This window comes from Sinocyclocheilus anshuiensis, unplaced genomic scaffold, assembly GCF_001515605.1.
Source record: "Sinocyclocheilus anshuiensis isolate Anshui unplaced genomic scaffold, SAMN03320099.WGS_v1.1 scaffold415, whole genome shotgun sequence".
Lineage (NCBI taxonomy): Eukaryota > Metazoa > Chordata > Actinopteri > Cypriniformes > Cyprinidae > Sinocyclocheilus > Sinocyclocheilus anshuiensis.
The window spans coordinates 537,542-553,204 of record NW_015552655.1 but is presented as its reverse complement, the minus strand read 5'-3'; the positions used below and the strand labels follow the sequence as shown (position 1 = coordinate 553,204).

At 32.2% G+C, this 15,663-nt stretch overlaps 1 protein-coding gene and 2 non-coding genes across 5 annotated transcripts in view; 2 read left to right on the top strand and 1 right to left on the bottom strand.

Moving 5' to 3' along the window:
• Positions 1-5,339, bottom strand: part of mybpc2b (myosin binding protein Cb) — a 32,396-nt gene extending 27,057 nt beyond the window's left edge. For 2 of the 3 annotated variants that reach the window (XR_001631757.1, XM_016458704.1), the window contains exon 1: positions 5,248-5,339. Coding sequence is in view for 2 of the 3 variants with exons in the window: in XM_016458704.1 (XP_016314190.1) it covers positions 5,248-5,266 (19 nt within the window). In the remaining variant the exon portion in view is untranslated. The remainder of the gene's footprint in view (positions 1-5,247) is intronic. The other variant, XM_016458703.1, reaches the window with a different exon arrangement.
• A 4,167-nt stretch (positions 5,340-9,506) lies between these two features.
• trnaw-cca (transfer RNA tryptophan (anticodon CCA)) lies at positions 9,507-9,578 on the top strand. The gene has a single exon. It is a non-coding gene; the product is annotated as a tRNA-Trp (tRNA).
• A 505-nt stretch (positions 9,579-10,083) lies between these two features.
• Positions 10,084-10,155, top strand: trnaw-cca (transfer RNA tryptophan (anticodon CCA)). Its single transcript has one exon. It is a non-coding gene; the product is annotated as a tRNA-Trp (tRNA).
• Positions 10,156-15,663: the final 5,508 nt, after the last annotated feature.

Genomic DNA, 15,663 nt, shown 5'->3' with positions numbered 1-15,663 from the left:
ACACACACACACACACACACACACACACACACACACACGTATACAACCGGCGGCTCCCGACAGAGCTGCTAAACCTCCATCTATCACTCAGGCAATTCAGATATAATGCAGATTATGTTATAAAGCACCCGGTCACACTTTACCAAATCAGTGAATCTGGGTGGCCGATAATGCAGCACGTAATGAGACCCGTGCCGAGGCGACTGTCTATATTTGTGCACGTAAATGACTGATGCGGTGTAGTGGCTAAAGGTCTGACAAGTCTGTCAGCATTGTGCCCCTGAGCAAAGCACTTGATCCCGGGTCACTCCAGGGGAATGTAATTACTAATTTAATTGATTAATATTGAGACTAGCTTCTAATTAAGCAATTTATGGCAAAAATAGGACTGATTAGACATGCTCCGTCCTTTTAAAAGTTTGTAATCCTATTGATTTTGCTATCATAGCTATTACATAGTTGCATTTTATTACAGTATATGTTGCATTGTTTTATTTGCACTCATTCAGTGCTGTTTGTGACATAAATAATCTTTAGTACAAAGTGCTTATGAGGTGGTTCTTTATGTCACGGACTTTTGACCTGTAAGGCAGATTGTTGTTGGTAATATAATGTTCTGGCAGCTGCAGGGTCATAATAAATAACTGGATTGATACAGTATCTCAGCCATAGGCTGTTGGCAGATGTTTCAAGCATGCATTACGTGCATGTTTTTCTGTGCATTTTCTTTATTTGTAAATTAGCAACCCAGAGCGTTTTTGCCAGAGACTGCATTGAAAATCTTGAATGGTTTCATACATATATATATATATATATATATATACCGCTGAAAAGTCAGTAAAAGTTTTATTTTTTAAAAGAAATGTATACTTTTATTTGGCAAGGATGCATTAAATTGATCAAAACTGATAATGTCAAAATGATTATAAAATAAATGCTGTTCTTTTGAACTTTCTATTCATCAAAGAATTCTGAAAAATAAAATGTATCACAGTTTACCCAAAAATATTGTGCAGCACAACTGTTTTCAACATTGATCATAATCTATAATCATAATTTATTTCATGAGCAAAAGTGTCCAATAACAGGAGATAAGATCTCAATATGTTTGGTCCATTTCAAATAAATCAGCTTTAAATAAGCTCATTATGATCTCATGTGAAAAACATTTTAAAAACGCTATTCATGTCTTTATGTCTACAACTTTATTTAATTAGAAAACTATAAGTGCAGCTTTAAATAGAAGCTTGAGGTTCTTCTAACTTTGCATGGTGGCAAACACTATTAAACCAGCTCTCCAGAGTGTTCTTTCACACTAGTAAAGTCTGTGAAACTGAAGTGGCCATTATCAGCATATGCTGGTATTTTTAGAGCTCGTCTCTCCCCAGGGCTTCTGTGGCATTACCATATCGGACAACAGCATCTGGAAGAACCCTTATAAGAGCGACAGTGTGTAAATGAACGCTCCTGACAGGCTGCTGATCGGATTTACTGCCGTTCATTCAAACGGTGGGGAGAGGTAGCAAAGGTTAAACTGAGAAATGAAACAGTCCGAGGGATTGATTTGCCACGGGAAAAGATGATGTGATTTACTATTGCTATTTTTCCTGCAGTACAGTAATATCTCTCCGAACGGCTGACTTCTCTTGTTTTTGCCCTGCTTTTTACTCAATCCACGATGAATAAAGTTGTCCAATAAACTGATTTACAGACCGGATGGTGAGGTGAAAATAGAAATGGCAAAGGTCATCAGGAGATATTTATATCTTACTGTGGAGTGTGAAAGGGACGAGCAGGTCAACGATCCTAGATCTTCTTCAAAATGTGTTTAGGTTTTGTGGCATATGATATACAGCCTAGTCTGTCATGTGGCCGTAGGTTTGGATTTAGTGAAGGTCTCGAGGATCGCTTTTATTAGCATCTGAACCGTTAATTGGATCCTAGTAGGGACTTACACACTCGCTCTAAATGAAAGTGCAGATAAAATGTGTTTCCACCAAAGTGGCTCGAGGTTTCAGATTCTGCTCGTCTTAAATTAGGCATTGTCTTTTCCAGTATCTTAAAATCATTTGACAAATATGTAGGGTTTATCATACATCAATGATTTCTTTATATATCACAATTTTGAGTTAATATCTCAAAATTCTTAGTTTATATCTTGCAATTCTGACTTAATATCTTGCAATTCTGAATTTATATCTCGTAATTCTGAATTTATTTCTTGCCATTCTGAATTTATATCTCGCAATTCGGACTTATATCGCAATTCTGAGTTAATATCTCAAAATTCTGAGTTTATACCTTGCAATTCTGAATTTATATCTTGCAATTCTGAATTTATATCTCGTAATTCTGAATTTATTTCTTGCCATTCTGAATTTACATCTCGCAATTCGGACTTATATCGCAATTCTGTGTTAATATCTCAAAATTCTGAATTTATATCTCGCAATTCTGAATTTATATCTCGCAATTCTAAGTTTATATCTCGCAATTCTGACTTTTCCCTCACAATTCTGAATTTATATCTTCCAATTCTGAATTTATATCTCGCAATTCTGAGTTTATATCTTGCAATTCTGAATTTATTTCTTGCAATTCTGAATTTACATCTCGCAATTCGGACTTATATCGCAATTCTGAGTTAATATCTCAAAATTCTGAATTTATATCTCACAATTCTGACTTATATCGCAATTCTGAGTTAATATCTCACAATTCTGAGTTTATATCTTGCAATTCTGAATTTTCTCACAATTCTGAGTTTAATCTCGCAATTAATTCTGAATTTATATCTCACAGTTTTCAGAATTGCGAGCAAAAAAATCTGAATTATGAGATAAAAACTTCCCGTCAAACAAAACACTTTCTGTCAAACAATCCCTTGACAGAATAAACTTCCCTAAAATATCACTTGTTCCACATTTGAACCATATTCATACTTTTTAACTGAATAAACTGTATTGTTTTCACAATGAACTGAATCTAAACATGCATTTTGAAAATATATTCAAATTTTTGAAAATATGACTATTTAATTAACTAATTATTAGTTATGTTAAAACTGTGCAATCCAAATAGACGGAAATTGTATATGCAATTCAAATACATTTTAAATTTAGGCCTAACTATTTTTTGAGTGCACATTAAGCTTTTAAAGTTTCATGTGACACACTCGATGGAGGCATTCTCAGGCTTGTGGTGTGAATGATCTGTAAGCCGTTGGTCAGTGTGGAACTGTGCTAAGACCAGTAGATGAGCGCCGGACATGTTCACTGTATGCGCTTCATCTCGTCCCGTTCTCACACTGTCACACGGTTTCTTGTCTTACACACTCAGTAGAACAGGATGGATAAACAAGATAAACTGCTATGACAGGAGGAAGAAATATATTTCATGACCGTATACCTGCAAATCACCGTCTGTCTGACAGAGCATAAAATTTTATGAGCGCCAATTTAGCTTTATAGTGAACTGTTAATGGATAGTTTAGACTGCAGACAGACAGTCGACATTATTTACATTCACATTTTTATGAAATGAAGTTACTTTACATATATACATGACCTATCTATCTATCTATCTATCTATCCATCCGTCCATCCATCCATCTATCTATCTATCTATATTGACAAAATATTGTATGAGCCAAAAACTCATTACTAAACACCAGTGACTTGTACATATGGGTACAGTCATTTTAGACACTTCCAAAACTGTTGCAACAGAGATGGAAATAAAAATGTCCGGCTCAAGGTCTGCATTTAAAGTCACACCAGAGGTGTTCAGCTGGGATTTTCTGCAGACCAGTCAAGTTCTTTCACACTGACTCAATCAATCACTTCTTTTTGAACCTTGCCTTATACACAGAGGCTAGAATAGACAAGGGTCCTGTCCAAACGGTTGCTATAAAATTAGAAGCACACAATTCCCTAGAATAGCATTATATGCTTTAACATTAAGATTTGTACTCATGGGTATATATTACTTTAGTCAAACCTGTTCATTAGAAGGAGGTTTCCCAATACTTTTGTCCATATAGTGTATCTATCTATCTATCTAAGCGACTTTATTGGCATGGTGAAAAGTTTGATAAAGTAAAAAGTAAAAAAAAAATAATAATAATAATAATAACAAAATTAAGATATATCTATCTATCTATATCTGTGCCATGCAGATGAGGGTTATGCTATGCATACTAATAAAACATGTCAGATTATTAATATAGTGCTATAGTGCTGAGAAACTGCACAGCTTTAGTCTCATACAGGTTTTGTTGGCTTCATTCATTATTTCAGAGCAGAAGCCGTCACTGGTGTGTGTGATACTATTTCAGCTTTGCTCGGGAAGCTTCTCATTTTGCCATCTGTGCAACTTTATCTTTCTGCCTTGACACATCTGCTCCGCTCTTTCTCTTCACACTGACCCTTCCTCATTCATGACACCTCTCCTCCTCCTCAGCTTTCATCCTTCTATTAATTCTAATGTTATTTTGAGGTGTTTGGGGAGTTTGCACGTGTTTAGAGACCTCGTAAAGTTTGCAAACTAAAGAAAGCGCATGAAAATACTGTAAATAAATCGTAGAAGCAATGACAAATATGACCCTGGAGCACAAAAGCAGTCTTAAGTCGCTGGGGTATATTTGTAGCAATAGCCAACAATACATTGTATAGGTCAAAATTATAAATTTTTCTTTTATGCCAAAAATCATTAGGATATTAAGTAAAGATCATGTTCCATGAAGATATTTAGTAAATTTCCTACTGTAAATATATCAAAACTTAATTTTTGATTAGTAATATGCATTGCTAAGAACTTCATTTGGACAACTTTAAAGGTGATTTTCTCAATATTTAGATTTTTTTTTTGCACCCTCAGATTCCAGATTTTCAGATAGTTGTATCTCAGCCAAATAATGATATGTCATATATCAAAGAAAAAGAGTAACAATTACGAATCAGCGAATCTCAGTTTTGTTTAAAACAACTCACTGATGAGTGATTCTGACAATGCAAATAAACAATAACAGTTGATAAATAAACAAAAGCTCAATATGCAGATCTAATAATGCAAAACAATCAAACTTTTAGAATCATTTCTAGTCTTGTCATGCTTTGTAGACTTTCTGTTACTGTCACCAACAATACTGGCACTACTAAACATACTAGTTACTACTACTGCTAGTTAATAAATAGTAGAAGTAGCATAAGTACTGAAAAAAGCTGAAGGAAATGGAGAGATGTATACCTTCTGTGGGCTCGGGCATGGCTGTGGCTGCGTCTTGCTTGTCTTCCTTCGACTGACAGCTTGCGTCACTTTTTTTGCTTTTTATTTCACAGTCCCTGGGTTATTCAAAGCGTTCAGGGAACTCAAATTACCCACCAAGCAAGGAGAGAGCGGGAGGGAGGGAGGGAGACAAACCATGGGGAGAGAAGAGAGAAGCACTGACACTCGAAACCCTCCTGGATTCTCCAAGTCTGAGAAGAAAGTTTGGAGAGATGGAGATGAGGGACGCGACACGAGTGTTTGCTGACAGACGTGTTAAGGTGTTGTTATTTTACAGAGAGTCTTACACCAGCTAAACAGAATGCCGTGATGCCGCTCTTTCAACACCCTTTCTCACGAGCACATCACATCAATGTTTCTTTATTTGTATATGTAATGTATATGTTTATCTGCTGAGTTTGTGTTATTTTTTTGTGATTATTTGCTGATTTTGTGGGGTGGTTGCTCAAGCATTTGTACACACTCGCTTACACACACATACCCATTCATATTTAAATATTTACTAAATAATAGTAACATAATATACTGTGTAATATATAAAATAATGTTTTAATTTAACAGTGATTTTAGTATTTACTTGAAATTTGTTTATATATATATATATATATAAATGTTTTTAAATACTTATAAAAATACATGTTAAAAATGTTTTATTTTTAAAATATATTTTAAATATATACATATAAATATATCATAATATTTACATTTATTTATACATATTTAAATATATATTAATATATCCAGACCCAGCTATGGAGTTTTTGTCTCTGTAGTGGGCGTTATATGTTAGTGAATTTCTCTGAGAGCTCACGTGTGTCAGCTGTAAGTCTGGATGTCCTGTGCAGAGCACATTCAGGGCTTTCCATAGATACCTGGTGTTTGGCAGTTTCACCATGACCACTCCCTCTCCTTGGTCTTGACATTGGTTGACATTAATTTAGTGATAAAATTGTACATCCTTATGGAAATATGATAATATTTTGTAATCATGTATAATTTAAATATTATTCATTTTCAAATTGTTTGTCATAAATCAACGTCTCAGGAAAATGTTATGGGGTTTCAAATTAAAATATGACTTCCTGTTATGAAACAGGACATAATTTCATACATGTCCACTGCCGAGGACACCAGGACTAAAAGCATGTCTATTATATATTTTGGGAGACAAAACAATTGAATAGGAAAATAAATTATATATAAATATTCTTATGAAATATTAGATATTATTACGAAAATCTGGCAAAGTATTACTCCCATTATTACACTTCTTTTTTTCAGCATGCTGAGCATGCAACATGCTCAAATTACAGTGTATAGATACATTGTGTTTAATGGGAAAACCAGTTTATGGGAATTTTTATACACATATTGCATAAAGCAAAATGGTATATCAAATAATTTTGTTAGATATTTTATAACATAGTTGAGAATCATCCTAAAAATTGATTGGTGATCCCCCCTTTTTTGCCTTTTCATGTCTATTAATGTCATTTTATTATTATTATAATTTTTTTTTTTTAAGAAAAACTGAGTCCTGGTGTCCTCTACAGAGGACATAGCATAACATATGAATAAAATATAATTTTTCAAAAATGTTATTTTTTCATTTTTTCTTATGCTCTAAATAATGTAATGACATTAAAAAAATACTAAATCCACAAAGCTTTTTTCTGGTACTCAGGAGGATATATGTATGTGTGTATATATTATTAATAAATATTAATATAATATACTGTATAATGTGTTGATATACTGTGTATTTAAAATATAATTTAAAAATGTTTGCCAAACATAATTTTTTAAAATATGTTAAATGTTTTTAAATATTTATTTAAAATTACTAAAAATATATTATTTGAGATATATTAAATCTAAGAATATATCATCATATTTAAATGTATTTGGTGTAAAAGTGTTTGCAAATGAAAAAAAAAAAAACATTAGAATGTTCAAATATTTATATTTAACATGTTAATTATTTATTAAAACTTTATTAAAATATATATTTTTATTTTTAACATTTATTTTAAATATATAATATATACATATTTACCATAATTTATAATATTAATATTTATCATCATTTATTTATAAATGCTTCCCTTCATATATTAAATATATATTTTTTAAAAGTAATATAATACAATGTATAATATTTATCAGTATACTGTATATTTAAAAAGTGTTTTTGAAAACATTGTTTTAATTTAAAATATTATTATTTATTAAAAATAAATATTTGTTAAAAATGTATTATAATATTCAATTAGTTTTTTTTATTAATTATTAGTTAATTAAAAATAATTTGTTTATTATTATTAATATCTAAGTTATATTACTATATTATTATGAAATTATTTTTAAAAATATATGTTTTTATTTGTAACATTTATTTGAAATGATGTGTGCCCAAACACTGACTGTTGGCAGACAGGTTTTCTAAACATTCCTCCATCAGTTCACAGCAAACTCCTTCAGTCTCTCATGAATCTGGTCTTTCTGGACACAGATACTTACTTTACATCCTAATCAACTGATCTTCACACACACACACACACACACACACACACACACACACACACATACACGCACACACACAAAGTTTGTTAGTTGCAAGATTCTTGGTCATGATGTAAATCATATTTTTTACAATGTGATACAAAATATTTTCCACAATAAAAAGCCTATTGTATATGCCTATTTAACTCTTAAAAGTTTTTTTTTAATTATTTATTTAATTATGGATTTTTACAGTTTAATATTTAATCTCTCGGACAAGGGTGAAAAAATCTGCACAAAGAAAATATATTATTTTATGTTATTATTATTATTAAATAAAAAATATACGATTATTTTTATTATTATTAATTATTACTAAATAAAAATAGATAATAATAACCATTAAAAATAATTTGTTTATTATTATTAATATCTAAGTTATATTACTATATTATTATGAAATTATTTTTAAAAATATATGTTTTTATTTGTAACATTTATTTGAAATGATGTGTGCCCAAACACTGACTGTTGGCAGACAGGTTTTCTAAACATTCCTCCATCAGTTCACAGCAAACTCCTTCAGTCTCTCATGAATCTGGTCTTTCTGGACACAGATACTTACTTTACATCCTAATCAACTGATCTTTAACGACTATTTTGGCTTTTGCGGCTTCATTCCTGTATAGTCCCCGGGAGTTTGATACTCCACTCATATTGCCAGGCTCATGCTGATTTTATTAATAGAGTCTCATCCCATATCTGGCGTGTGTATCGGGGATCGCTGCAGGAGTGAAGAGACACAATCTGAAGTATCTGTCTAATGGACATCACTGTCGTTCGGTTGGCTTGTACACACCATGTGCATCTGACTGACAATCCTATTGAGTTGCAACATGTGACCTGTGGTTATTTTTATTCATTTCATTTACATTATTGACTTAGATTACATCAACATGCAATTAGTAAATGTCAGTGTTCATTTGTTCTTCATTTTATCATGAATTTGATTAATGTTGTTTCTCATTACAATAATATTAAAGACTGACTGTGCTTATATTATTTATCTGAAGTGTTTTGTGATTGCTACATTGTTTTTTTCTATTGGAAAATGTTTTAAAATGTCAAAATTTATTAAAAACATGATTTTGTGTATAAAACATTATAGGCATTTTAAAATCATAATATACATACAAATCAGATATTTATGCATTTATGACCAATTATGTTTCTATTTATTTATTTAACATTTTTCAACTTATGTGTTGTGTTTGATAAATAATTTCATGGTTGTAATTATATTTTAAACATGTTTGAATGTTTGGCTCCTTTGTTTTGCTTTCTAATTTCATAGACAGCAGTTTATGAATTAATGCAGACATTCTATTAGTGTTTTTTTGTTACCTTGTATTTTTTACTTCAATATTCTCTTTAATATTTGTGTGACATTTCATCTTACACACACACACACACGCACACGCGCACGCGCACGCGCAATAGATAATAATAACCATTCTTATTATTAATGTTACTGTTATTATTATTATGCCATATTGTTACATAATAAAAATTTGCAGCCCTTCAGTCCAAACAAGCACATCAAAACTTGTTTAGCGCATTTTAAATCGATATCGCAATTGTCATCATAAGACGCTTCCACCGAAAGTCCTGAAGAAGCTGGGTTAATCAAAAGCTCTAAATCCCGCTGTGAGTCGGAGGACGTCGTGGCGCAACGGTAGCGCGTCTGACTCCAGATCAGAAGGTAGCGTGTTCAAATCACGTCGGGGTCAACATTTTCATCTTTACTCTCCAAGCTTATTAAGTACTAAAATTAATAGCACATATTATATTCCGAGTATGATTATGAAATTCAGTCACATGTTGGCAGTAGGCCTACAGAATAATAACAATAATTACACTATTCTATAAGAATTCTAGCATTCAAATATTGAAACGGTGGTTGATCTTTGACAGAACAAGATTACATGTTTATTCCATTGAAAAAAATGTTTTACAATGCCAAAATGACATGTAGAATGTAGCCATTAATATAAAATGTAGACATTTTCACCATAAAATATCATTATATTATTAAATACATATTACTTCATTTTATTTACAAAGTTTGAACATTAATGTGCAGATCACTAGATAGCGCTGCAGCACAATAAACGCACCAGCTTCACTTCCACATCAGCCTGAAAAAGACGAGGTTTGAACCTGACACGCAGTGCTATTAATAGACAAGCGCAGCAGAATTAAGTTCTATAGGATAATTCCAGAAAATGCAGCACAGACCTCGTGGCGCAACGGTAGCGCGTCTGACTCCAGATCAGAAGGTTGCGTGTTCAAATCACGTCGGGGTCAAATGTTTATTCTTCGCATTTGAATCCACGGACATATATTTATAAAACAATAAGTGCGGAGAACGTAAATAAGATCTCATTCTGAAATCCAGAAGAACAAATCTTACCTTCATAGAAGTGTGGGGCAGTTCATGTGGATATTAAATATTCAGAGAACATATTTTAGAGTAAACATCAGCGTTTTGGGTCTAGGTTTTTTTTTCTTCGTTCATTGGATTTAAAATGTTTTTTTTTTTCTCTCTCCTTGCACTTGTACTCCTGCAATAATATACATCTTTCACTAGGGGTCAGTGTATCAGTTGTTTTTTTTTTTGCACAGGACAATATTAAACATTATGCAAATCATAGATTTCAGTCACGTGACTGGCGCGGAGTGCGACACATCCCTAGAACTGCCTCACAAGCCTGTCATTTTATCATCCGTTTCAAACCACTGTTATTTAAAACACATTTAACAAGAAGAGAATCGAAGATATGTGAACAAACGGCAAGTTTTGGCCACTTTCGGTCCATGCACATCATCGCCAAACAGCGGGACAGTCTAAACGTTTATCGTGGCAGTGATAATTAAAGCTCAAATTTACACCTGCATTTACACCTGAATGATGATGCATACTATAAGGCAATCAGATGCACCTACAATTGGACATTTACGAATGACTAAACATTCACATGTACACACACACACACACACACACACACACACACACTTAAAAATGTGCTATTTTTATGGCAAATAAAACGTAAGTCACAGCCTCCCAGGGGCGCATTAATGCACGGGCTTCAAGGGGCTGAAGCCTAGGGGCCTACACTGGAAAGGGTGCCCACTGACTGAAGGGAAATTATATTTTTTGAATAATTATTTATATGGGAGTTTGCAGCAGTGACATCAGCGTTCTTTAAACAAACTCGCACACTCATTTTCAGCGACGCCCTGGTTGTAGTAGCTTGTTGCTTTGATCTACTGATGATGAATAAGTAATATTTTGTGTTATTTTTAGTGTTTAAATCATACCTGTAAACTTTTAAAATGCCAGGAAAGTTTTGATGGCATTTTCCTTTCATATTACCTCCGTATAATGCCCGTAATAACGTAGTGTTTACTTTATGTAATGGCTATATAATTCTGCTGTTCCACAAGCGCCACCTTGTGGCAAAGAGTGAATTTGCATATTCTCTTATATTCACATTTTACGCAGAACAGTGTTGTGAATGTTAACTGGCATATTAACAAGACAAAAAACGAAATTTGACAAATAATTGTTAGGAAGCTTAAAAAAAGAAGATACTGTAATGCTGTAGCCCAGGGGCCTTTGGTTATCTTAACGTGCCCCTGCAGCCTCCGGTGACTTTACCGTTTTTTTTTTCAACTGCTTACACACATTTTCAAAACTTTGCTTCTTTTTTACAAAACTTTACACACAAATCCAAGAATTGCACACACAAAATGCAGCACTGCATTCAAAATATCACAAGCATATCTCAAAAGCAAACATTTGCAAACACCTTTGCCATTATATTAATTCCTGTTAGGTTTTTGTGTGCTACATAGAGAATTGTGTGTTGTGCTTTGCAAAAAGTGTTTTATGAAATTGAAAACTGAGTCAAAGGCTGATTATTAGTGTATGGTTTTGCAGATTTGGTGTGTGCTTCTGCTGTTTGAGTGTCAGCTTTCAGAAATTGTGAGACAAGTAAAGATTTTGTGTGTAAGCAGTTGAAAAAAAATGTAATTTGAATTTATTTCGACATGCAATTGGACTGATTTGGTTTAAAAAAAGCAAACGTGAAATTAACCTATATGGAATAGCCTATAGAGATCAAAACTAGATTTATAATATTTTAATATAAATAATGTTTTTTTTTAACTACAACATATAAAATGCATATTTAAATGTGTTATGCTCACACTGTTATAAATAACGTTTTTCTTCATATGTGCATGTATTTTTGGATTGAAATAAATATGTGGAGGGCAAAATATATTTGTGTTCTTAAAATAGAATTTTAAATTATAATCTTTTTTAATAGCCAATGACCTTTAATGGCCTTTTTATTTACCATTTTGAAATGCCAGATGGGACAAAAACTGGTTTCAGTTTAAAGTGTTCATGCTGCCTTAATGTTTTAGGTTTAGAGAAGCTGAAGTGTAAGTTGTGTTTGTGTCTGACTCTATTACTGACGTGTGTGAAGCTGTGGAGCAGGTGATGCTTGTGTCCTTGACTCTCTCTCTCTCTCTCACATGCTCTCCGCTCAGCACCTGATTTCAAAGGCAGGTGTCACTGCATTACACCGAACACAAGCACGCTAGCCATGTGCTAGAGATTGACCTCATTTAGACTGGCACAGCTATACATTAGCGAGGGCAAGATCTATTGCTTCAAACACTTCATATACTGCAAGCAAAGCATCACATCCATAGCACTGTCGATGGGTCTAATGATTCAGATTAATGTGTTTTCTTGGATATAAAGTGCTTGAGAGTTTCTGCTAGTGGGCTGCATGATTTGGGGTAAAAATTTTATTGCAATTTTTCTGGGGAAAAAAAGAAGCGAAAGCAATAAAATGATTATATATCAATATAGTTATAAAATATAATAATAATAAATGATTATTATCATTATTTAGTGATTTGAATATTTTTATTTAATAATAATAATAATAACAATAATAATTAAAAATGAATAATAATTCAATATTCTTATTACTAAATAAAAATATAAAAATGGCTAAATCAAAACAAATTAAGAAATATTACTATTATAATATTTCACTGAAAAATAAAAGTATTTTTATATATTTTAATAATAATAATGATGATGATTATATTTGTTATTAATATTAAATAGTATTATTATTAAATAAATATATCAATTTACAAAATAAAAAAACTATATTAGTATAGTATTATAAAATGTACAATAACAACCTTATTATTGTGAATTATTATTATTAAATAAAAATATAAAATAAAGTTTTGATAATAATAATAATTTTACATTAATTTTACATAAACTGTAAAATTACAGTACTAATATCCAATACTGTCTTAATTAGCAGATAATGTGCTGCTTGTGTGTAAAAGAACACAGACAGTGCCACGCCTCACTCTGAAACATGCAGTGCATTTACTCTTTTAATTAAATTGCAGCCTTTGCTAATTTTGCTAATTTACTAATCACATTATGTCAACATTTCGGTTTTTATTAACTTTAAACATTAATCATGCAGCCCTAATGCTAGGTTTTTTTTTTTTTTTAGGAATAGCATGCTACCATATTACTACTATTATTCTTGCAGTATACGGAATATAATACATATGGCATGTGAATGCCTGCATGCATAAGATACCTAGCTAGTACTCACTCCACACATTTGTCGTGGGATAATGTCTGTGGTTGCACATACTGTTTTTAAACCATAGGAGGCAGTGCAGCGTACAGTATTCAGCCAGCGTCTCATTCTGAACATAGTGATCTTGTTTTTGATTTTCTCTTGGCACATGCATTTAATGACATGATTTATACTTTGGCTGTCCCAGCTTTTAGGAAGGCCTAGTATTTCACAGTTAATCCTATACATTGTCATGTTCAAATCAATTGTTACTCTATTTTGAGCCCACACTTTGTCCAGTAAACAAAACACTGGATATAAACAGCGCATTTAAATGTATATTATTAAAAAGTATTTTCCTATATAATGTAAATAAATCAGCAAGTACCAGTTACATAATTTATTGGTAAGTTCCCACTAGTTGAGAAACTCGAAGATTCGAATCAACTGAACCAATTGTTTCGTAAAATGATTCACTGATTCGAAGCGCTCGAAACACCTGGTAAAACAAAACAAAACAGTGTAAATACAACAAAAACTCATGCTAAACATGCATAAAAACAGCTTTTACAAACCCACTGAAAATATTTTATTGAAGGTATAATACAGTATATTAAAAGCAATTAACATCATCAAATACTATAAAATATGAAGTGTCTACATAATATTTCATCTTTTATTAATTTGCAGGGCTTTTTTTGTTTGTTTAATGGAGGGCTTGTCTAAACAGGCCATTAAGAGACTAACCACTACTCTTCCTTTTAATTGCACAAATATCTCCATTCAAACCAGTTCAATTTTTGCTGATGATATTCTTTTGTTTTATGACTGCGGTAATTATGAGTGAAACATCAGGTTGTCATTGTGTATCAAACAGTGCCACCTCGAGGAATAAAAATGCATTGCACTTATTGAGTCATCAGATTGCGCAGGAAAAATACACTTACACATTTACATAGCCTACATTGGGTCTCTAGCGACCCTATACATTTTTTACAAAAAAAGGGAAGAAAACAGGCATTCTTTTATATTTTATTATTTTTTCTTGTTATATTGTTTATAATGAATAGATTGAGGAATACTAAGAAAGTTGATGTCTAACTTTCAAAAATGAAGGAGGGAGAGGGTAGAGAATGATGTCCCGGGTCGCTAAAGACCCGAGGTATGCATTTAAGGGCTCTAGATGAGGTAAAAATTTGTGAACAAAATTTTTTGTTGGCTTAGTCTAGAAAGCCTATAGTCTAAAAGTTTAAAATAGGGTAATAACAATGTCTGCAGATCCAGAGATCTGAGATTTTGTGTAACATAAGTGTCATTTTTTTGTGTAACATGACAACACATTTTAATAATATTTGTATGCTATAGTTGTGTAGTATTTGGGGATTTATGGTATTTTTAATTTGAACTGGCTAATTTAGTAATGTTTGTTTATAACTGGGCTTATTAAACTAGTAAAATTCACTTTAAAGAAGTACGTTCCCAGTTCAATTCATGGTGATAACATTAGAATGGGCTAGTAGTACATTGCTGCCATCTACTGGAAATCGAACACTTTTCAAATTTATTTTGAAGATTAAACAGTAGCCTACTGTATACTAGGGAAGTGTTCAAATGAATACAGTTTTGTGCAGGAATACCAGTTGTAATTATTCTTGATGTTTAATTGTGTTTAATTTATAAAGTGACTTAGGCAGTACCTATATTTTTATAGTTTCACTGGAAACAATTTAAAATAAGGTTAATTGTCAATAACTAACACTAACAACAATAATAAATACTGTTACAAATGTATTGTTCATTGTTAGTTCAAGTTAGTTAATATTCACTAATGTTAATGTGAGGCAAGGGGCACCAGGTTAAATCTTACATAGGGCAGTAAATTGGCTAGGGCCGGCCCTGGGAGCCACCTATAATTGCAGGTGATTAATTGACATGTTAAAGTGTAGACCCTGAACATAATATGACCCTATTTTTTTAGATGCATTTCCAGGAAAAAAAAAAAAACACTGTCTTTTATTTGGAGCAATACTGTATTTATGAGTTGATAAGTCTTACATGAAGATCAGCATTATCTGTCACTACTGTATATACACACACACACACACACACACACACACACACACACACACACACACAAGTAGGTTAGAGAAGGTCATTTTAGCTTTGAGACAGTGTATCA